General features: G+C 37.7%; 1 protein-coding gene across 2 annotated transcripts in view; it reads left to right on the top strand.

Moving 5' to 3' along the window:
- The window catches only part of LOC126481512 (zinc finger protein on ecdysone puffs-like), a 40,262-nt gene extending 18,537 nt beyond the window's left edge, over nt 1-21,725 (top strand). The window contains exons 3-16 of one of the 2 annotated variants that reach the window (XM_050105310.1): nt 1,927-2,079; nt 3,181-3,389; nt 5,187-5,322; nt 5,400-5,480; nt 5,792-5,893; nt 6,559-6,705; nt 11,348-11,449; nt 11,603-11,690; nt 11,769-11,993; nt 12,080-12,216; nt 12,313-12,399; nt 14,529-14,708; nt 20,781-20,880; nt 20,962-21,725. In XM_050105310.1, the coding sequence (XP_049961267.1) occupies nt 1,927-2,079; nt 3,181-3,389; nt 5,187-5,322; nt 5,400-5,480; nt 5,792-5,893; nt 6,559-6,705; nt 11,348-11,449; nt 11,603-11,690; nt 11,769-11,993; nt 12,080-12,216; nt 12,313-12,399; nt 14,529-14,708; nt 20,781-20,880; nt 20,962-21,194 (1,980 nt within the window). In that variant the 3' untranslated portion in view covers nt 21,195-21,725. Of the gene's footprint in view, nt 1-1,926; nt 2,080-3,180; nt 3,390-5,186; nt 5,323-5,399; nt 5,481-5,791; nt 5,894-6,558; nt 6,706-11,347; nt 11,450-11,602; nt 11,691-11,768; nt 11,994-12,079; nt 12,217-12,312; nt 12,400-14,528; nt 14,709-20,780 lie in introns of both variants that reach the window. The other variant, XM_050105309.1, reaches the window with a different exon arrangement.
- The last annotated feature ends 412 nt before the right edge of the window (nt 21,726-22,137 follow it).

Genomic DNA, 22,137 nt, shown 5'->3' with positions numbered 1-22,137 from the left:
GTGGTAAATGTTGGTATTAGTGATAACATGATTCTTTGCCTCGAAAAATATAAGCACCTAATGTTAGTGAGAAAATTAGAGATGAAAAGGCTTGCACAGAATAGACTAATTTCAGGTGCAATGGTTGCACAAGAGGTGATAGTTTCAAAGAGGCCTGTGAACTTGACTTCCTCCAATGCTGATAAGCGTATACTTCAAAATTTGATACTAATGTTTCAGTTGTAGTGCGTCATAACATCTAGCAACCTTAAGCACAAGCTTAATTGAGGAGTCAAGACGAAATATAATACAAAGAATATTCAGAAAGTAGTCAGTCCTCAGCATCAATACTCATATGATACAAAACTGATGGCGTTACAAAACTATCAGATACTGCCACTGGTGATGAGAATATTGGTGCAATGACACTGATTGCGCCCCCCCCCCCCCCTCCCCCAATAGAAATAATGAACAACTTCATAATGGAATGAGAGTTGTACTTAAATGGAACAAAAATCTCAGTTGTAATCTAAGTGGACACTTCTTTATAGTGTACCCAAAAGTGGATAATATGTATAATGTACAGTGTACACATGTAATGACTGGTGGGGGAAGGGAAAGGATGTGGGGGGGAGGGGTGTCATTATATATGCTGTGTAGAAGTTGGACTATTGACAAGTTAATTCTTGTGACCTATTTGGCATTGGTGTGTCTCGTCAAGAATGGAGTGGAGAGCTACATCAGACTAATATCAGGACAGAAGACCTAAACAGAATTGATTCACAGAAAAGTCTGTTCAGATCATGTAATCCTTTTGTATAGGTATTAAGATTAGTGGCATTAAATCAGCTTCTTGTGGACTGATGACCTACTTTTTACTAGTAGTTGTGTATAAATGTTAAACCTAAAGTATATACATTTGTATGATCAAGTTATCAGACTAACTTATGACATTCAGCCCACTATGTGGGAAATAAATATCCTCGCTACCAGTGTTTCTTAAGGTCTTGATGGAGGCATAGTGTAAAAGTAGTAATACTCTTTCTATATTATTTTGTCAGGCTTGCAGTTCAGTCTTCAGGGAAGGAATGTCAGATGAAAAGGCAGTTCATTCTTTTGGTTTGTGAGTAACTTGTAGAGTTCAATGAGTAGAGGACAGTAAGTGTTTGTCCACAATTTCACAAAAGCATTTTAAGTGGAAAGTTGGAACATACATGAGATTTTGGGAAAACCTGAATTCATCAATTCATGTCTAGAGAATTGCAAGCAACAGGATATAGATTCAAATATCAGTGCAATGTTGTAAAGTGGTTGGGAGGTGTTCCCATTGGGTTCTGTTTCTGTTGTCTCTTATTGTATTCATCTGTAAAAAGTTCAGATAGTGAATAACGATACCCTCTATGGTGGAAGTTATTGGGAGAACCATGTGTCGTAATAGAACAGTGTGCAGTCAGCTCCAGATCCCTGGGATATGGGTTGAGGTGGTGCTTGGTTCCTTCAGGTGTTTCAAATTTGAAACAAATAAATCTTTGGATTGTTTAGAAATGACTATAGGCCTCTAGCTTGTAGCTAAGTTGAAGGCCTGAACCAGAAGCTCTGGCAACACTAATAACTTTTTTGTGACACACAATTTTGTGATCTTCAGTCCTAAATAGGTTGGGGTGCACTTCCCATAACAGAAGAGCTGGTTGTTGGTGTGGAATGCATGCAGGTGTTTTTTGGAATAGGTGATTTTTCCATCCAATCACAATAAACATTGTAACAGATAGTACCAAGATACTCTGGGGATGCCCCAAATAGATGAGAATTTCCCATTAAATACTAAGCATGCTATTCTCATGTGAGGTTTTTGGAATTGATTGTACAGTTCAAATTTTACTTTTTAGTGTTGCAAGCAGATAATGAAGGAATTTACATTTTGTGATTGCATTTTTTTCTACGTACTAGGTTCCTCCATTGTTAAGTCTTGGCACTTTGGGTCAACTTGGTAATATAGGCCAAGGCTTCAGGCAGCAACAGCAATTTGGTTCAGCTCCAGGTAGATTTCAGGACAACAGAAGACGACGGCTTGATTCTCGCAGGACTGAACCGTACAATAAGGTATGTCAACTGTGGTATAGAAGTATATCCTGTCAAGCTATTGATATACAAACAAGTTCTACAGCTATGGAAGTACGGCAGCTGGGGGGGTGGCAGGTTTTTAATAATGTCACAACTATTAACTTACTGATATTAAACAAGTTGCCCTCCTTTTTAATTGGATTTTAGGCTCGAGTTACTTAAGGAAGCTGAAGCTTGTCACTCTAGCAGCCTCTTTGCTGGAACTTTGCATTCAGTGGCTTCATTGTAGTTAAGACATTTCATCTCGTTCATAAGATGGAGTATGCATGAGCATTTTTCTCATTTGCTCATTACCACTCAGAAATAACTCACATACTTCATTGGCAGTGGCCAGTGCCGTGATGTTGAATGTGACTTGAGGTCACTTCTGATCGGTTTCTAGATCTGTCCGTTGGGAGAATGTTGGCTATGAAGCAGGCATTCTCGGTAATAGTGCCTGCTTACGAACATCTGGATTTCTGGCCTCGAGATTACCAGCTGTGTACTGTTAACAGCCTTATATGAACATTAAACTAAGATGTTCCTTAACATTTTCATTTTTTGCATTTTTTGAAGCATTGATATTACAAATTCTTAATTCCTTATCTTCATTTTATTACACTTATGCCATGTGTATACACTGTTTCAGTGTTCTAATGTAAACAACTTCTATATGTTAATGCCTGTTTTCCTCATGTTTATGATTTAATACTACTGAATACTTCACAGTAAAAGCATCAGTTAAATACTTCAGCTTGAGTTGCTGTTAGCACAGCACACCCAAGACATGCTGTCATAAAATTTGTATGTTTGCAATCATGTACTTGCATTGCAAAATAACCTTTTTTTTACTTATATGTCAACTTTCTAGTTTCACATTTACATGTTATGTCACTCTGTGAAGGCTTCAATGAATTGTTTCCCTATACACACACAACCAACCACCTTGAAATTTGGCCATTTTAATTGCTTTGAAACTGTTCCCAGTTATTGATCCAGAAATATCCGGATCATCCTTTTTACTCAATTTGGCCAAAGAATTGTGGTTGTTGCTGATGTTGTTGCTAATTGTGATTACAACCCGTCCTTGCGACGTGGCAGAACGCACAGGGCCGTCGCTCCACCCCTTCGAAGGGTGGCCCCGAGCGCAAGCCGGGAGCTCAAGGGTTTCGCAGTCCTGTAAGGAAGTCCCGGCCAGGTGCGGGCAGCAAGCTTGGGGGTAAAGCTGATGACAAAGAGCATAAGGATAAAGAGGAGGAGGATAAGACAAATGGAGATGTGCAAAAAGCAGATGAAGAGGATGGGAAAAGGTAAGCAGAACTTACTGCTTCATCACTGTTCTATCTTACTGTTGTAAGTTTGTACCGTTCACTTCTGAATTCTCAGCATCTTGCTGGGATACCTTTCAATGGCAGCTTGCCATTCTTTCTGCAACATAATCTATTGCATCTTGGCTTCCCACTTTGTTAGTATCTTTGTGTTCCTGTAGAAGTAAATATCTGGTGGAATGCACACTTGTCTTCATACTTCTATTGACCTTAAGTATTATTGTGTGCAGACCTATGTATTATTTTTATTAAGTAACAGTTGCAAAAGAAATTGACAGCACTTGTTTCTGTTCAAGAGAGAAGAGTTCAACAACAAAACTCAGTAGTAATCCAGGCTTTGAAAGAAATTACTTTTTTAAATCATAATTTTTCAATTTTAATTTTAAGTGTTACTAAATTAAGTATAATAAGCACATAGTGTCTTACACTTGTTTCTGGTTAGCAGCAGTGTGCTAAATGATGTATGCTTGCCTCCATTAATCATTCTGCAGATTCCTGAATTAGTGTTGGTTTAAAGTAATTTATGTCCAGCAGCTGCTGATTTCTGGAAAGCTTCAGAAAAATTTTCTGTAAATAACTTCTGAAAGCCATTTGACTTTTTTTCCATTTCATGATAATCTTGCAAATTTGAATTTGCTTATTTTTTAGTTGGTTTTTGAATTAGTAATGTGGAAACACACTTCCATGACAGTAATGTATGTTAACCAATTTAATGTCATTGTTCAAAACATTAATTGGAAAAAATGTGGCCTATTATAATAGAAAGTTCCTGGCATCATCAGATTATATAACTGAACAGTAAAAGGGAAAAGTGTCTAAAAGACATGTTAACATGTTAAGAATCAAATATTTCATGAAGCTACCCTTTTGCATTGCTCTCTGTTTGACTTAGTTACAAGAGTTTCTCAACTACCACTTTTTGCCCCTTATTGGTATATACTTGTTTCTACTTAAAATTTATCGAAGAACGTTGCATAAGTAAGCCTGTAGATATGTGATGACTTTTAATTATGGCAGTTTGTATTGTTCAAACATTATCTAGACTATTTTGTAGTCTTGCGATCTGGAGGACAGTGAATCTTTGTTACATAAGATTGGGATAGACTTAACTGAGCAGCTTCTCACTAAAGTTATTGTGTTGCAGTTCTTACTGTTAACATTGGGAAGCTTACAGGCAGGGATTGAGCTGCTAGTAAAGTAGATAAAGGGCTTTACAAATGTGGGGTCTGTTACGTCAGTCAACTGTTCCTTATTGCACATAAGAAATGAATTGAGGATGATGCAGTTGATGCATAGTCATATTAAATCGTGTATGCTATTTTTACAGTGAACTGCAATAACTTTTCTACTAAGTTGTCATGTAATTGCATTGAAATAACTGTGCAGAGATTTGTGGTGAAATTGAAGAAAGTGCTATAATTGTAAATAATTTTGCTTTAATGTCAAATTGTCACTTAAATGAAAAATAAAGCTGGAAACTAGAAATCAAACTGTTTGGTGTTAAACAGGTTACTTCTAAACTTACGAGAACTTATTGCTCTTATGCAAAGTTGTGGAAGTTAATAAATTTTTCTTGATAGTGTTACAAATATTTCAACTAAAGCTTTTAATGCCATTCTGTTGGTCAGTGTTGCCATTTTAATGTTCCATATTGATTCCCAAGTTTTGATCAGTGACACTTCATTTCAGTGCCCATAAAAATTTAACACTGTAAAATCATCATTAATTTTAAATTTTAGTGGAGGGTAGTAGCATAACAGTAACTGATTTCATTAACAGGGAGGAAGGTGAAGGAGGTGATGATAAGAAGAGAGATTGGAAAGAGGAAAGGAAACCAGAAGATGGAGAAATTGTGGAAGAAGAAGACAAAGGTGATGGTGAAACTGAAGAGGAACGAGAAGATGATGATGATGAGGTATATAAAATTAGTGCTCATTTTTATTATTAATTTGTTATGAATGTGAATTAATTATGTTTCCTTTTTATTAACAGGAAAAAGGAAATAGATACAGTGGTATACCAAATGCTCTCTTCTTCTGTCATGTCTGCAAAAAGCATATGTGGGATGGTAATGTAAGTACTTATTAGTCCTAATTCACTTGCAGTTGAAGAGTGAAAGATAAAATCTTACTTACTGGGGTCATATGACACACTGTTGAATTTTTACATTTCTAGTTAGTTTAATTCCATACACAGATTGTCTGTTGTGATCATTCTTAAGTGTGTATTTGCACTTGTGCTTAAATTTGTTGAGACTGATATAGGTACACCAAGTTTTCAGACTGTATATAACAAATTATTTTAAGATATTTACTGAAAACAACATAAGCTTTCAAACTATATTTATAATTTTTTGAGGTTACTAATAATTAATTTTGTTTCAGTCCTTTGAAAGCCACTTGAAGGGCAGGACACACCAACTGATGATGGATAAGTTAGAGGAAAGCAATAAAATAAAGGTGGAGTTAATGAGACATAAATTAAAAGTGAGTACTATAATTAAACTTTGTGCAAACATTTCTCATAAAGGTAACACTGTAAACTGCAGTACAGACGTGGATGCCAAGTCTTTTTGGTTGGTTCCATTTTCTTTGGATCACAGTACTGATCTGAAATGCTGAAATGAAGTAATTTATATCGTGTAGAAGTGTGTCCCTCATTTAGCATGAATGGGTTACCAGTGTCTTTGTTCTATAATTCATTTTAAATTAGTTCACTATGTTGGCAACAGTATTTACTTAGAATCTGTTTCTGTTGTGCTGAATTATATAGTGGATTTACTGTTGTATTACATGATTGTTATAAGTATTCCTAGGTGTTCGAACATATGCCTTAAAGACTGTCATGGTTGGATTCTAATTGCACTTGTGCAGTGGGTGGTTTCTCTAGTTAGCTGAACTGCATGAAAATGAGGGTGCTGAGCAATGAAAATAGTGTTAAAGCATTGTTCTGAAATGTCCCTTCTCACTCACAATTCCACTTAACGTAATTCTGTACTCCCTCTGTAAATGTTATGCTGCTGCTTCATTTCATATGTGTAAATTGTCTTAAGTGTTGCCATTGTAAGAGCTAAGTGTGATTTTGAAAATGTTGTAGGTCTTTGATGTAACGAAATCTGATTGTGCCTTTTAACAAGTCAATTGTTCCACAGGTTGCTGAACAACAACGTGAAATAGAAATGGAACGCATGAAACGACAGGGAAAGAAAGTTCACATGAAAACTAGAGAATATTGTACAATGTGTGATCTACATTTCTATGGTCACCTAATGGTTCATCGCCGCAATGAGAGACATCAGGTTTGTGGATATCTAAAAATGTATGCGAAACATTAGGTCAGCTTCTACATCCATGCAGTATCTTGGTTGTTTTTAACATTTTCATTGGTTGGAGATCTTGAAGCTTCACTGAACCAATAAAAATTTCTCTTAAAAGCATTTACTTGGCCATGATAAAGTTCTAATGAGAAATGAATGTCCCAAAGTTTGGAAGTAATCATTCTTCTGCGACACAAATATTAATAACTGCTGGAGTTGTGAAGATAGATTATTGAAGTGTTGACTCTACCTATGAAGTGAGACATGACACTCAAGTGTCCTGGGTTTGGCAGTAGTGCTCATCTTGAGTTAGAAGAATGCAATGCAAAAATTATTTTATTAAATCCTTGATGCCAACTGTGGTGAAATTCTTTACACACTGTCTGTGATGTCTCTTCTCATATTTTGATGAATCTCTAACTCTTTGTGTATTGGGAAAAGAATAGAATCACACTTAATTCACAACTTTTCGAAATAATAAAGTGACATTGGTGGTGATTGGGCAGATTTAGTTTCTTATAGAAACTACATTGAAGCACAGGGATTGAAACATCAAATACTTTGTGAATCAAATAAAACTGAATATTACTGACACCTTTACTTCTGGTTGTCTTTCGGTGATTGCTATAGAATTTGCCTGCTGAAAGTAAGTGCTGACCACAATTTCCATCTTATGATTTATTAGTTGTCTTTGTTATGCCCTGCAGACATGTGCAAAACAGATGTGGCAATCTTCTATTGGGCTTGAGATTTGAACATTGGAAATTGATTGGTAGGAGAGGAAAAATATCCTTATTTTGCTAAATCTGGTGATCAGTAGACAATCATGACAGGTCACTTGTCTATTAGCAGTTGTCTTGAAATTTTTGCCTTTGTGTATTACCAGTAGATGTTGTGCTCTTCAGTCAGAAAACAGTTTGATGTGTGCAAGCATCATCTCCGAATAACTACTGCAACCTACATCCTCCACAGTCTGTTTACTGTATCCGTCTCTTGGTCTCTCTGATTTTTGCTACCCAAACTTCCCTAGAGTACTAAATTGCAGTTTCCTTGGTATATCTGAATGTCTTGTCAACTGATCCATTCTTTTGGTCAAGCTATGACACAATTTTTTTCTATCCATCTAATCTTAAACATTCTTGTGTAGCACCACATTTCAAAAACTCCTTTTTGTCTAAACTGGTTGTCTCCCATCCTTCACTTCCATATGTGACTACACTCAAGACAAATATCTACAGGAAAGATTTCCTAAACAAACATCTGTTATTTGGAACTGCTTTCCTTGCAGTTGCCAATCTACATATTATATCCTCTCTGCTTGAGCCATCATAAGTTCCTTTGCTGCTCAAATAGCAAAACTAAATCTACTACTTCGTGTTGTTTCCTAATCTAGTTCCCATTGTGTCATATAATGTTTTGCTTTTGTTGTCTTATTTCCTACTTTCAAGACATAATTCCTACTCCAAATTTTTCTTTGGTTCCCTTCACTGCTTGTTCAGAATACAGACTGAAGGATGCTGGTATAGGCCATAACTCTCTCTCTCACTCTTGTCAACCACTGCTTCCCTTTCATGTTCCTCAACTCTTATAACTGTCGACCCCTTTCTTTCTTTCTTTTTTCTTTTTTTTTTATGTTGTGAAGAGGACTTTGCCACCTGTATTTTACCCCTACCAACTTTAGAATTTGAGGGTATTCCAGTCAGCATAGTCAAAAGCTTTCTCTAAGTCCACAAACGTAAGTTTCTTTCCTTAACTTCTCCTGTGTCATAGGGTCAGTATTGCCTTGTGTGCCCACATTCCCTGGAATCCAAACTGATGTTCCCTGAGGTAAGCTTCTACTAGTTTCTCCATTCTTCTTTAAAGAATTAGTTAGTATTTTGCAGCCATGACTTCCTAAGCCCATAGTTGAGCAATATTCCCAACTTTCAGTAACTGCTTTCTTTGGAAGTGGAATTCACTACATTCTTCTTGGAGTGAGGGTATTTTGTCTCTCATACAGTTTACATGCCAAACGGAAGGGTTTTGTCATGGCTGGCTCTCCCAAGACTATCAGTAATTGTGATGGAGTATCACCATCCCCCCCGCCACCGCCAGTGCTTAGATTCTTCAGGGCACTGTCAAATTCTTCTCGCAATATTTCATTTTAGTCTACACCACTTCACTTCCTATAATATTGCCTTCAACTTCATCTCTTTTGTATAGACCCCCTTATAGCCCTTAAACTTTTCAGCTCTCCCTTCTTTGCTTAGAACTGGTTTTCCATCTGAGCTCTTCATATTGATACAATTGCTTCTCTAATCTCCAAAGTCCTCTTTAATTTTCCTGGAGGTGGTCTCTATCATTGCCCTAATGAAATATCTTTCTACATCATTAATTTTGTCCTCTTGGCCATTCCGGCTTAGCCATTTGGCATTTCCTATCACTCATTTTTTAAACGTTTGTATTTCCTTTCACCTGCTTCATTTGCTGCATTTTTAAATTTCTCCTTTCATCAATTCAGTATCACTTGCGTTATCAAAGGATTTCTACTAGGCCTTGTCTTTTTACCTATTTGATCCTGTGGTCGCCATTACTACATCATCTTTCAAAGCTATCCATTCATCTTCTGTTCTGTTGCTTTCCCCTGTTTGTCACCTCTGAATCTCTCAACTTCTGGTTCTTTCAGATTTGCCAGGTCCCATCTCCTTAATTTGCTACATTTTTGCAGTTCATAAATAATATATTGTGGTCAGTCCTCATCTGCTCCTGGAAATGACCTAAAATTTAAAATCTGATACCTAAATCTCTGCCTAATCATTATATAACCTATCTGAAACCTTCCAGTGTCTCCAGGTCTCTTCCACACATACGACCTTTGGATTATTAGTATTGGCGATGATCAGATTATGGTCTCTCTTGTATACCTTCCTGCAGTTCACATTCACCTATTTTCTTTCTCTTCCCTTTTCTACTGTCAGATTTCATTCCCCCCATCACAATTAAGTTTTAATCTCCCTTTACTTTGAGTAATTTCTTGCACCTCATCATACATTTCTACAATCTCTTCATCTGTGGAGCTAATAGGCATGTGAACTTGTGCTGCTATGGTAGGCATGGGCTTTGTGTCTTGATAATGTGTTAACTACTCTCTTCATAAGAGCTTACCTGTGTTCCTGTTTCCTTATTCATTATTAAACCCATTCTTGCATGACCCTTATTTGACTTCATATTTATAACCGTGTTCACCTGGCCAGAAGTCTTGTGCCTCCTGCCACTTAACTTCAGTAATCCTTGCTATATCTAAATTTAGATACTGCTTTTAAAATGTAATATAGGTGCATCATCATCAGTATACGTCTAGCTCTGCTCTGCTTTTCAAAATTCGTCACACAGTTCACTAAAATCTGCCTGTACTGCAGAACTGTCATCATGACAAATCCTGATGTGCCATACTTCTGGTGTCTGTGGCAGCATACAGGAGAATAGTCTTAAACAGCAACTGATATAGACCCACAGCCAGTACTTGTTAAATTGTTCAACATTGCAAGCACCAACAAACATGCACAAAAAATGTATTCCCATGACTTTTTTGAGGAATGAAATTGACTTAAGCATGATGGCTTTTCTACATTTAGCTCTCACAGGATGAATTACATGTCTGTTTGCAGGTGACACATGTAGTTATCAGGAAGAAACACATCAACATTCATGTTTCTGCCTGGTGCGTCGGCAACAAAACTTCCTAAGAAACTTAGTCAAGTTTAGCATTACATGTTAAAATCATGTATGTGCTATTGTGTGTGTTTTGAAAATTCTGATGTAGACTCTCATCTGTTTGTCTTGTGGCTATGCAGCCTCCATACTGTCATGCCTATGTAATATCATACTTCGCTTTGATAAAATGATTAATCTGTCTGTAATGTATTTCTAAATTTTGTGATTTAATGGTGGCACCACTATCAAAACACAGCAGGATTGTCATTGCTTTTATGTTTTCTGTGCTCTGTGACATTTTCCCACGCACACAGTATATTTTTGATGGAAGTCAGTTATAATACACCAATTTCATAATCATTGAAGATGTCTGGGCTCATTTGTCAAGACAAAATACTCTTCAGTCCTTTAACTTTGCATGTCCATTGCCTCATGTTCTACCCTTAACTATTGATTAGAGAAGTTATAACTTTTGTTGTTCAGTGATGTGGTCAGCCGTTTGATGTACTGAAATTTTCATTGGCTTCACTCACTAAATACCTCACTGTAGGAATGCATCCATTTGTTTCCAGTTCAGGAAACATATCATAAATACTTAAAAGTGAAAAACTGCCACATTGTGCATGACATTTAAATTTATGTCTGTGCTACTCCTAGCAATATATTTTGTAGACAGTCTCCACATATGCCACTAATGTACCTACAAAATTATATTGTATGACACACAGACTGAAGTACAAATGACTTTAGTCAAAACCAGTAGCCATCTATAGAGCAATGAAGAGGTCTTGTCATAGATATTTACAAAGTACAGTTCCATCATAAATGCATGAAGATAATTGAAGTAATAAAATACACAAGTTGTGGGCAATAAGGACTGCATATACACTGAGAGACTTTATCTGGTGCTAATTGTGTTTTCTTATTACAGCAACTTAAAAAATTTCTCCATCCACGATGTCATCTGTGCAAAAAGGAGTTCCCTACCAGGATTGAATGGGACCATCACCGATTGACGCCACTACATCTCAAGGTAAAGATTTTAATGTCATCTTAAAGCTTGTCGCACACACTGTGTTTATAGTCAGAACCAAAACACCAAAGTTGTAATTTCTGTTGAGATAAACTGAAATTTAATGACAGTTTTATCATTAACTGTGGCACTAATTGTTGATTACATTTACAGAAATCTGCAGAAGCTCGTAAGCATCGTAAAGATGGCTCAGATGATGACTTTTTGCCAGAGGAGCTCGACTCTGACACTGGTAGCTTAGGTAACTTGAGATGAACATATGTGATGTACTAATTCAGAGTTGTGTGGATATTTAGTAATTGGGTTTTAATTATTCCAGATGATGATTTCAAGAGGAAAGATATTAAGGTTAGAACTCGTGAAGAGGAGGAAGAGGATATAAAAGAGGTTGATAAGAATAAGGAAGAAGGTGATAAGGATGAAAAGGGAGAGGGAAAACAAAAAGAGGGTGCAGAAGATCCCACACCAATTGATGAATTATCAGAATTGTCTTTCAGCAATCTGCGGACACGAATACCAAAATATAATCCTGATGTTCCAATTGGTAAGGATTCAATTAAATGCTGAATACAGGGAAAATTCTGTATTTAAAAAAAATAGTAATTCATGCAATACATTTAATTTTTGTAGGTCAGAGTGCACTCAAGAAACTAACAGGAATAAAATGCCGTGCTTGCTATCGTTTCTTCTTGAATGACGATGATGCAAAAATTCATTGCCGCACATTGACTCATTACAATAATTATGTTACTATGTTGAAAACAAAGGTAAGCAAAGATGCATTTTTATTGTTGAATCATATTTTATGGCTATTTGCTGCTTGCTTAGTTATTTTCAGTGTTTTGACATATTGATATTTACAGGCAAGAGTAGTTGAAGCCAGAGAGAGGAGAGAGGCTATGGCAGAAGAAGCAAAGAAGAAGGCAGAAGCTAAGGAAAAAGCAGAAAAGGTGGGTTGGTAGATGGATATTTCAAACTGAGATTGTTTGTCTAGCAGTCAGTCAACATGATGAATTCTGTTGTGACTTGACATAAAAATCTCAACTTCTGAATAAGGTGGTGGTTTCTAAGTAGTGGAATAAAGATAGTGATACGAGCAGTCCAGTCTGTGGCCAGAGACAGTGGTCATGTGTGTATAAGTTGTGCTTGTGTGAATGTCCTGTTTGTCTAATTTAGAAAATTGGACTTCACAGGTGAAAAGCTCAACATGTGGCAGTCTTTGAGACTTTTCTCTTATATACGGTGAGAAGCAATCTTCGCTTTTCCTGATATGTTGATAACTAATCAGTGAATAGACAAGGTATGGAGTGGCAGACACATGATCCATTAACGATTTTCCAGTTGTGCACTTGTGGTGGAAGTGCTTTACACCATTGTGTAAATACTCCTTCCAGATCTTGTTTCACAGGAGCAGCTGACAGTATCGTGGGCTGCTCTGTACCTTTTTTGTCTAAAAGTTCCTTTTCATGCAGTTTTCTTGATCGTTTATTCCAGCCCCTTTACATGTGCAAACCCCTAATCAAGGGAAGGGTGGTACAGAAATTTTGAATGAGGAGAAGAAGAAGAAGCAGCAGCAGCACAGATTCTTCAGATGAAGAGATTGTGAAAAGTAACTTTAGAATGTCAGACCAGTCAGTGATGGAAAATTAGATGGCCGAAAATTTGTATAGTTGCAAATTTGTTTACAATGGTTGGAGTGTGTGTCATGAACAACATAAAAATCCTGACTAAGTGCAGGGGGGTGAGGTGGAATGGAATCTAAGGTCACATTGTCTTAAATTATGTGAAAAATGCAGCTTCCAGTGAAGTGAAGTGTTTGTTAGTACAAAATTGAATTCCCTACAAGGTAAGTTTTAATTTTTTTCTCTGGGACTAATATTTTCTTCATTGCATGTTCACAAAGTCATATCAGCCCTTTCTCAGTGTGCCCTATGAAGGCAGTATGCAGGCACTACATAGTGAAAATCAGTCACTGATAATGTAATTCAAGAAACACACACAGACAGAATCTATGCAAATCTCTGAATGCTGCTAGAGAAATTTCTTAGCCATCCTGTATGCCAGCTGTAGAGTTCTTATGGGGAAGATAATTTCAACAATTAATTTAATACCATAATTGTACCATTTTTAATAATCTATGTGACTTTTCCACCCTCTGCAATACAGAAAGTTAGCCCTAGAAACAACGAATGTGACTTTTTGTAGGGAATTCAATGTGGTTTTGATTTTGCGCTGGGAAGTGTTTTTGCTAAAAGCTGTGGGTTGAGTTACTTGAGGAAGATAGTGATCTTTTAATGCCACATTCCCCCATGCTTGCACCCCACTGGTATATTTGTGTGGCACTCCCCATACCACTGTACCAAAATTTTAAACACTAATTTTTTCTGTTATTTGGCTTTTGTCTTTGTTGGCTTGGCTGTAAAGGTGGATGAGAGGAATGCCATAAATCAAAAACATTTATACTTTCAAAACTGTAATGAAAATATTTACTTTGGAACCCTATAAATGCCCAAAATGTAACGGCAGTTCCTTGTAGTAAGAAAAATTTTGACAATCATGGCAAGTATGCACAGTGTATGAACAGACTGAGGTAGCAAGTGTGCTAAATGACTGACTGCTGCGAGATTTAAATTTCTTGTTTACTGTGGTTGTCCTCTCGCCACACCCGCATACTCGCTGGTAGGACATATGCTCAGTGTGTGGAATGTTCACAGGTATAAAAGGTATCCCAAGCAACTTTGCATCAGTCCCATTGCTGTGTCTAGTAACTTGACCTGTTGAAATACTGGGTGTGTCTGCCACAATGTTCTGGTTGAATGAGTAAGACCTTCCCCTCCATAATATATGCCAGGAAAAGTTAAAGAATTTCAAAATTCTGTTCAGCAAAAATTATCTTTGCACTGAGTTGACAGGTGTTGGTATTGATTTAGTTTGGTGAATGAAAAGAAAAGGGTTAGCTGGCTTCAGTGAATGTAAGTTCCATCAAAGGCTTGTTGAAAATTTTCAGCAACTAATTTTAGTTGTGCATTTTGTCATGTGTGAGATGAATTCTTTGCTTATTCACATAATTCATTTACAGCAAGGCAAACGTACAAATGATGATGAGACTACAACCTATGAAGAAGGGAATGTGAAGCGCCGTAAAGTGATTAAAGAAGAGGAAGATGGTGAGGCTGGAAAGGGGGATGGGCAAGAAGAGGAAAAAGATGGTGAAAATGAGGAAGAATCAATGGATACTTCTGAAGCTGATGAAAAGAAGGTAACAATTTAGTGAAAAACAGTTCTAATTAACCTGATAATAAGATTAACACTCAGAATGCCCGCGAAAGGCAAAGCTCCAGAGTTCGAGTCTTGGTCAGGCACACAGTTTTAATCTGCCAGGAAGTTTCAAGATTTACACGGACGATTTGTGAGCTACTTAACGTGATATTATACGTACAGTGGGACTAGGCCCTAGGAAGTCAGATGACTTAAGGTCAGCACAGGTCGCCAACATGTGCTACGAAACGGTGAAGGTGGTGATTCTTTTCTAAAACTTAGAATCCTCAGGGAATTAGATTTTACTTGAAAAATCAGGGACTTTCAGGAAGTTCATAAAATCTCAGGAAAATCTGCATTTTGACCCTAACATTGAAATTGAATTTTGAGTTTCATAAATAACAAATTATATTAATATTATTTCATGAATTGTCAGTGCTTAAAAACTAGTTAAATTACTGTTTATGGCCAGGATGTAGCTCAGATGAGAGTAAAGGCATTATTGTGGAGGGAATTTTTTCCAAATTTGGGTAGCCATCCTGGTTATTATGCACAAAAGCATTGCACTGTGAATGCAATTTTAATTTCATTGAGCTGTCTCCCGTGTGAGAGGGGCAAGGCTTATTTCCTTACACCTGTTGTGCTGCTTCAAACTATACATTACTGTGTACTTACGTTCCCAGCATCCCTTGCAAAATGGCTAAAGTACATTACATCTAAAGCTCATTGCTTTTTATTGCTACTATATTATCACTAAAGCTTTGTGTTTACAAAGGAATGAGCACTCGTACAATGAAGCTTATAAATCAGTGAATCCTCTAAAAAATATTGCTCTATGTGGTTAGTTCAGAGTATAATTTATAGCAAAGAAATACGTGAAGGTCTGACAAAGAAGTCTTTGATAAACTTAGGCCAACTGGTTTTGTAAGTATTAAAAGAAAGGGTGGTAACCATGTTGACAGTACTTTAATGCCAAGTTTAGACAGGAACATGCTCATTGTCACTTTTTTGATAATGTGAAATATTTCAGTTCAGTGCTGAACTATGGAATTGACACATTTTTAAATTAGAATAGAACTTAAAAGTATGCTTGCATCACTTACATGCCATTGACAATTTGAAGTTTTGTTGTGTGTAGTGGCACTCATTATTTTGTAACAAATTAAAACACACCATTCAACTTTTTGCCTATGGTCAAATGGTATTTGAGATATTACAGAAGATAAATGCTGTTCTCAAGTAATTGGATTAAAAACACGGGTTTTCTGTAGTCACATAATACTGCTTTCATAGTGTCTGAAAGAAATCTTTAGATAATTATTATAAAAACTGATTAACTGTTCCCATTACTCCTGTTAAGTGTACTAATGCTCTTGGCCTGGTTGGGAAAAGCTTACATGATGTGTGACCAGAAAATTGACACATTTTCTTAGCTGAATTTAAATTAACTACAGTGGTCATGACATTTGGGTTTGTATTGGTGGCGTATTCTTGATGGAAGCTAAACCTTTGCTCTCAAATGTTAACTGACCTTTTGACAAACTAATCTGGTCACTTGTACCTACAGCCATATTTTGAGAGTTGTAGAATGAAGACACTGTTTGGTCCATGGTCCACTATGTACAATAAACAAGCAGTGGTGGTGGTTAGACCAAATACCCAGTCAATCCAGACTTTTGTGGCCCAGTAACAGAGTAATTTTCATTGTTAATGTTAAACAATCATACAGTCTGACTGTTCCTTTGTTCTACAGATACAATACACATATCTAGTTTTAAACTGGTGAATTGAGGTATACCCTAAAATTTTCTTAAGACACTGATCAGCTGGAACATTATTACCACCAACCTAGTATCGATATAAACCTGTCCGGGCGATAGCACCACCTGGTGAGGAATGACTGCTAATGAGAAACATGCAGGGTGTGTATAATATCAGTGAGAGTGCTGTTCTTGTTTAGAATGGGGAAGGCATGCAAACTGATTTTGATAGAGTGCAGATTGTGATGGTCCAGAGGTTCGGCATGAGCATTTTGGAAACGGTACGACCTGTTTTGTGTTTGAGGAGTGCTGTGGTGTGTGTCAACACGTGGCGAAAGAGGTGAAACTACATCTAGATGTAGTGGGGTTGGGTGGCTGCCATTCATTACAGGTGTTAGACTCGTAAGCTGGGCAAACTGGTAAAATAGGTCAGGTGGCAAACAGTGGCAGAACAAACATCAGATTTAAAAGCTGGACAGATTAAGTGTCTGAACACAGCAGCCAGCCCATATGCATGTACCAATGTTAATACCTCGACAATGGCAGCAATGACAGAAATGGGCATGTGACCATTGGCACAGCGTTGGATGGTCTGATGAATCCCGAAACGTTCTCCATCACACCAGTGGGAAGCACAAATCTGTCTGAGAGGAACAGCTCCTTGACACCTATACATTGGGGCAGACAAACTAGTGGCAGCACCATTATGCTCTGGGGAACATTAAAGAGTGCATCCATGGGTCCAGAGCAGCTCATGGAAGACACCATGATGGGCAAGGAGTATTGTATGTTGGTCTGCAGACCGTGTACATCCCCTTAGTGTCGTGTGCAGCGACATTTTTCAAAAAGATAATGCGCCATGTCATAAGGCCAGGTGTGTGATGGAGTGGTTTGAGGAACACTGAGTTCCATTTGCGCTGAACCCCTAACCGAATTGAAAACATTTGGGATGCGGTTGAATGTGTCGTCAAAGCTCATTGCCGCCCCACCCTCCCTGGAATTTCTGAGAATTAGGTGACTCGCGTGTACAGGAGTGGTGCCACCTCCATCAAGCAACCTACCAAGGCTGCATTGCTTCAGTGTACTGGCTATTATGTAGGTGTTATAATGTTCTAGCTGGTCAGTATGTACCAATAATGAGGAGATTGAAGAAATGTATGACGAGATAAAAGAAATTAATGGGACAAAAATTTAGTAGTCGTGGGGGACTGCAATTAGATAGTTGGAAAAGTAGTAGGTGAATATGGACTGGGGTAAGGAATGGAAGAGGAAGCTGCCTGGTAGAATTTTGCACAGTGTAACTTAATAATAGCTAACACTTGGTTTAAGAATCATGAAAGGAGGCTGAGTACATGGAAGAGGCCTAGACACTGAAAAATTTTGGTTAGATTATATAATGGTAAGACAGATTTAGGAGCCAAGTTTTAAATTGGAAGACATTTCCAGGGAGATGCGGTCTGTGACCACCTCAGTTTATTGGTTATGAACTGAAGATTAAAACTGAAGAAACTGCAAAAAGGTAGGAAATCAAGAGGTTGAGACCTGGGTAAATTAAAAGAACCAGAGGCTGTAGAGGGTTTCAGAGTATTAAGTAATGATTGACAAGAACGGGAAAGAAATACAGAAGAAGAATGGGTAGCTTTGAGAGATGAAATGGTGTAGACAGCAGAGGATCAATAGGTAAAAAGAATAGGGCAAGTAGAAATCCATGGGTAACAGAAGAGATATTGAATTTAATTGATGAAAGGAGAAAATGTAAAAAAAGCAGTAAATAAAGTAGGTGAAAAGGAATACAAATGTCTCAAAAATGAAATCAACAGGGAGTGCAAAATGGCTAAGCAGGGATAGCTAGAGGACAAATGTAAGGATGTAGAAGCATGTATCACTAGGGGTAAGATATTGCCTACAGGGAAATTAGAGAACTTTGGAGAAATGAGAACCATCTGTATGAATATCAAGAGCTCAGATGGGAAACCTGTCCTAATCAAAGAAGGGGAAGCAAAAACATGGAAGGAGTATATAGTGGGTCTATACAAAGATAGAAATTGAAACAAGGCCTCAGGAGTAGACTACATTCCATCAGAACTATTGGTAGCCGTAAGAGAGCCAGCCATGACAAAACTACTGTCTGAGCTAGATTTGAGAGACAGGCAAAACACTTATTTCAAGAAGAATATAATTATTTTATTCCCAAAGAAAGCAGGTGTTGGCAGATTTGAAAATTACTGAAATAGCAGTTTAATAAGTCACAACTGCAAAATATTAACACGAATTCTTTACAGATGAATGGAAAAACTGGTAGAACCCAACCTTGAGGAAGATAAGTTTGGATTCTGTAGAAATGTTGGAACACACAAGGCAATACTGACCCTAAGACTTAGAAGATATATAAAGGAAAGGCAAACCTAGCTTTTGACAATGTTTACTCGAATACTCTTTCATAATCTGAAGGTGGCAGGGGTAAGATACAAGGTGTGAAAGGCTATTTAAAATTTGTACAGAAACCAGATGGCAGTTAAGAGTTGAGGGGCATGAAAGGGGTGCAGTGGTTGAGAAGGGAGTGAGACAGGGTTGTAGGAATTAAAAGCCATAGAGAAGAAAAACAACAACAAAGCAGAATGAGAATAGTGGAATGTAGTCAAATCAGGTGATGCTGAGGAATTAGATTAGGAAATGACAGCTGCAGCAGTAGATGAGTTTTGCTATCTAGGAAGCAAAATAACTGACGAGTCGAAGTTGGGAGGATATAAAGTGTAGACTGGCTATGGCAAGGAAAGTGTTTCTGAACAGGAATTTGTTGAGATTGAGTATAGATTTAAGTGTAAGGAAGTCTTTTCTGAAAGTATTTGTGTGGAGTATAGCAATGTATGGAAGTGAAACATGGACTATAACTAGTTTGGACAAGAATAGAATATAAGCTTTCAAAATGAAAGATTGGGTGGGTAGATCACGTAACTAATGAGGTAGGTAGGACATGTTCGGAGGCATGAAGAGATCATCAATTTAGCATTGGAGGGAGGTGTGGACAGTAAAAATCGTAGAGGGAGACAGAGATGAAAGACAGATGAATACACTAAGCAGATTCACAAGGATGTAGGTTGCAGTAGTTATTTGGAGATGGAGGCTTGCACAGGATAGGGTAGCATGGAGAGCTGCATGAAACCAGTCTCTGGACTGAAGACCACAACAATAACTGCTTAAATAACGACATTCATTTGCAAGATCTTTCTGATTGACGTTGTGCTTAGGATAGTGGCATTCTAATAATATATATTTTTTGTTTGCAATATTTCATGGTACTCTCAAGGGGAGGGAGCTCAAACTGTTAATAGAAGCAGATAGTTGCCCCTTCAAAGTCTATAGAATGTCTCGTGTAAATATACCATAGGAAAAGAAGTAACTCTAAATATTTGTGACATATTTGAGCAATAACAATAGTCAGGGGCATAATGGAAGTGGTCAGGTGCACACTGTAAATTCTCCCCTTTGGGTAAGATTCCCACTGCTATTGTCATTTTATTATTATTCCTCACACTGTTTGTACCTGTTCTAATGCTCACCACTTGCTCATAAGCCTTGTGCATCCTGAAATATTCCCCATGTTCTGAAGTTGATGAATGCAATTGTTATTTTTAGAGCCACCTTGTTCAACTTCTTTCCTCCAGATTTGAAGATGAATCGTGATTCCCGATCTCGGGAAAAGATCATGGGAACTTCATTTCAGAATGAGCATAAGTGTAATTGTTGCCCGTTTCAGATGAGCATAAGCATAATTGTTGCAACTGTGTACCAGACGAGGACACCAAAGTACAAGGGAAATACTCATTAGGCTTGAAATTGCTGTCGTTCCATCTGTACTTCAAGAAGGAACCTGTTACATATAGAAGACTGCATGCAGTTCATATGTGGTGGGGGAGGTGGCAGAGAGAGAGAACATTCAAATTTTATAAGAAACATCGTGACAAAATAATAAACAGTTTGTGAGGAGTAACATAAAATGGAAAATCACTATAGGAGCTGGTATCGAACCAAAGGTGGCAGATCGACAGTGTGCATGCTTGACCACTGTGCTACAGAACTGACTAGTTCGTTGCCTCTCATCTGTTCACAATCTTGTTAAATCTTAAATGGGTCGTCTCTCTTCCTCTGGCCTACTAGATGAGATACTGTAGGAATTTGGAAAAGGGATTACCTTGCTTCTATTCATAGTTTGAGAAAAGATGGTCAGTCTTGTCCTGTGCCCCCTCCCCTTTGTCATTTTATTGGAAATGATTACTTCATGTATTAATGTTAACTTCTGAAAACTCTTCCAGTTGTTACCAGGAGAGGAGAAGTATGATCCTCTAGAAGCAGATGCGGAGGGATCCCCTGAAGGTGGAGAGGAAGATGATGAGGGTGCTGAAGGAGCTGAAGGTAAAGTTAAGCAAGAAAATGAAGAAGATAATATTTGGGCTGAAGTAGACCATGATATTGGTACGCTTCTTGATACTGTAGAAGGAGAAGCTGAAGGAGAAAGCGGAGCAGAGGTTACAGAAGATGATTCAGCTGCTTCATCAAAGGCTGAAGGAGCAGGTGCAAAGGGAAAGCCTGGTACAAGAAAAGCAGCTGCAGGTGGGTCACCAGCAGCTGCTACACCTACAGGTGGTACAGCTGGGTCACCTGCTGCAGGAACACGTGGCAGTGGGGCTGCCATAAGAGGTGGACGTGGTCGTAAGCGCACCAAATAAGACTGAATTCCTCACTAATACAGACAAATGTGTTTGCTTGACTGCACCATCTTTTCAAAGACGGCAATATTTACCTTCAACACACAGTTACTTATTAGACTAATGATTTTTTCATGATATATGTATGTTTAAGTATTTGTGATGTGTGGGCCATTCCTTCTGCCTTAGACATGTGAAAACATGACCATTAGGTAGAGTTGTAATGCTGTTACTTCACTGGGGCCTTCCGTATATACATTTCCCAGTTGTCAGTAGTGTGTAGCTTGTTTCTTGATGCATAAACCAGAATCAATTTTAGAATTAATGTAACTCTTGAGCTTCTGACTAAATTTGTGAATGTAGTAATCAGTTTGTAAGACTGTGTTGTAAATTTTCTTTCTGGCTTTTATCGCTTTGTATTCCATAAACAATGCCCTTTTTATTTGCCATATTGAAGAAAGAGTGTGGCATTTGTGTAAGTGTCGTTCCTTCAGTTTTCTATTGTAATGTTAATGTAGGCTATTAAATAAAAGACTACATCTGTGACCATAATTTTTTGTAAAACTGTATACCTTTAGTCTTCCTACTAAAGAAGTGCTGCTTTTGAGAACTGTCACACAAAACAGATTAATGTTCCTCCTACAGACGTGCTGCGTCTGTGAACTGACACAAAACTGAGATTGTTGAGAATTCTGGTTGTAGTTTGGTTGGTGCTGTACAGTATAAGAGTAAGGATCTTGTGAGCTGTAGCACATGAGTAGCTGCACGTTGGAAGCTGACGTGAGCTTCCTTGTTGTGCATTATTCTGATAATTCATAGAGTGTAGGGTTCAGTGTGCAGCTGAACACTAGGAAACTACGAGACTTACTTTTATGGTACACTTGCCTACATGCATTTACAGCTCAGTCCATTGACAGTTATGACAGTTACGACCTGTATCTGGCCCGCAAAGCACACAGTTTAC

The sequence above is a fragment of the Schistocerca serialis genome, chromosome 5 (assembly GCF_023864345.2).
Source record: "Schistocerca serialis cubense isolate TAMUIC-IGC-003099 chromosome 5, iqSchSeri2.2, whole genome shotgun sequence".
Classification (NCBI taxonomy): Eukaryota; Metazoa; Arthropoda; class Insecta; order Orthoptera; family Acrididae; genus Schistocerca; species Schistocerca serialis.
Note: the sequence above shows the minus strand (reverse complement) of the source record. Positions and strands in the feature narration are given on the sequence as shown.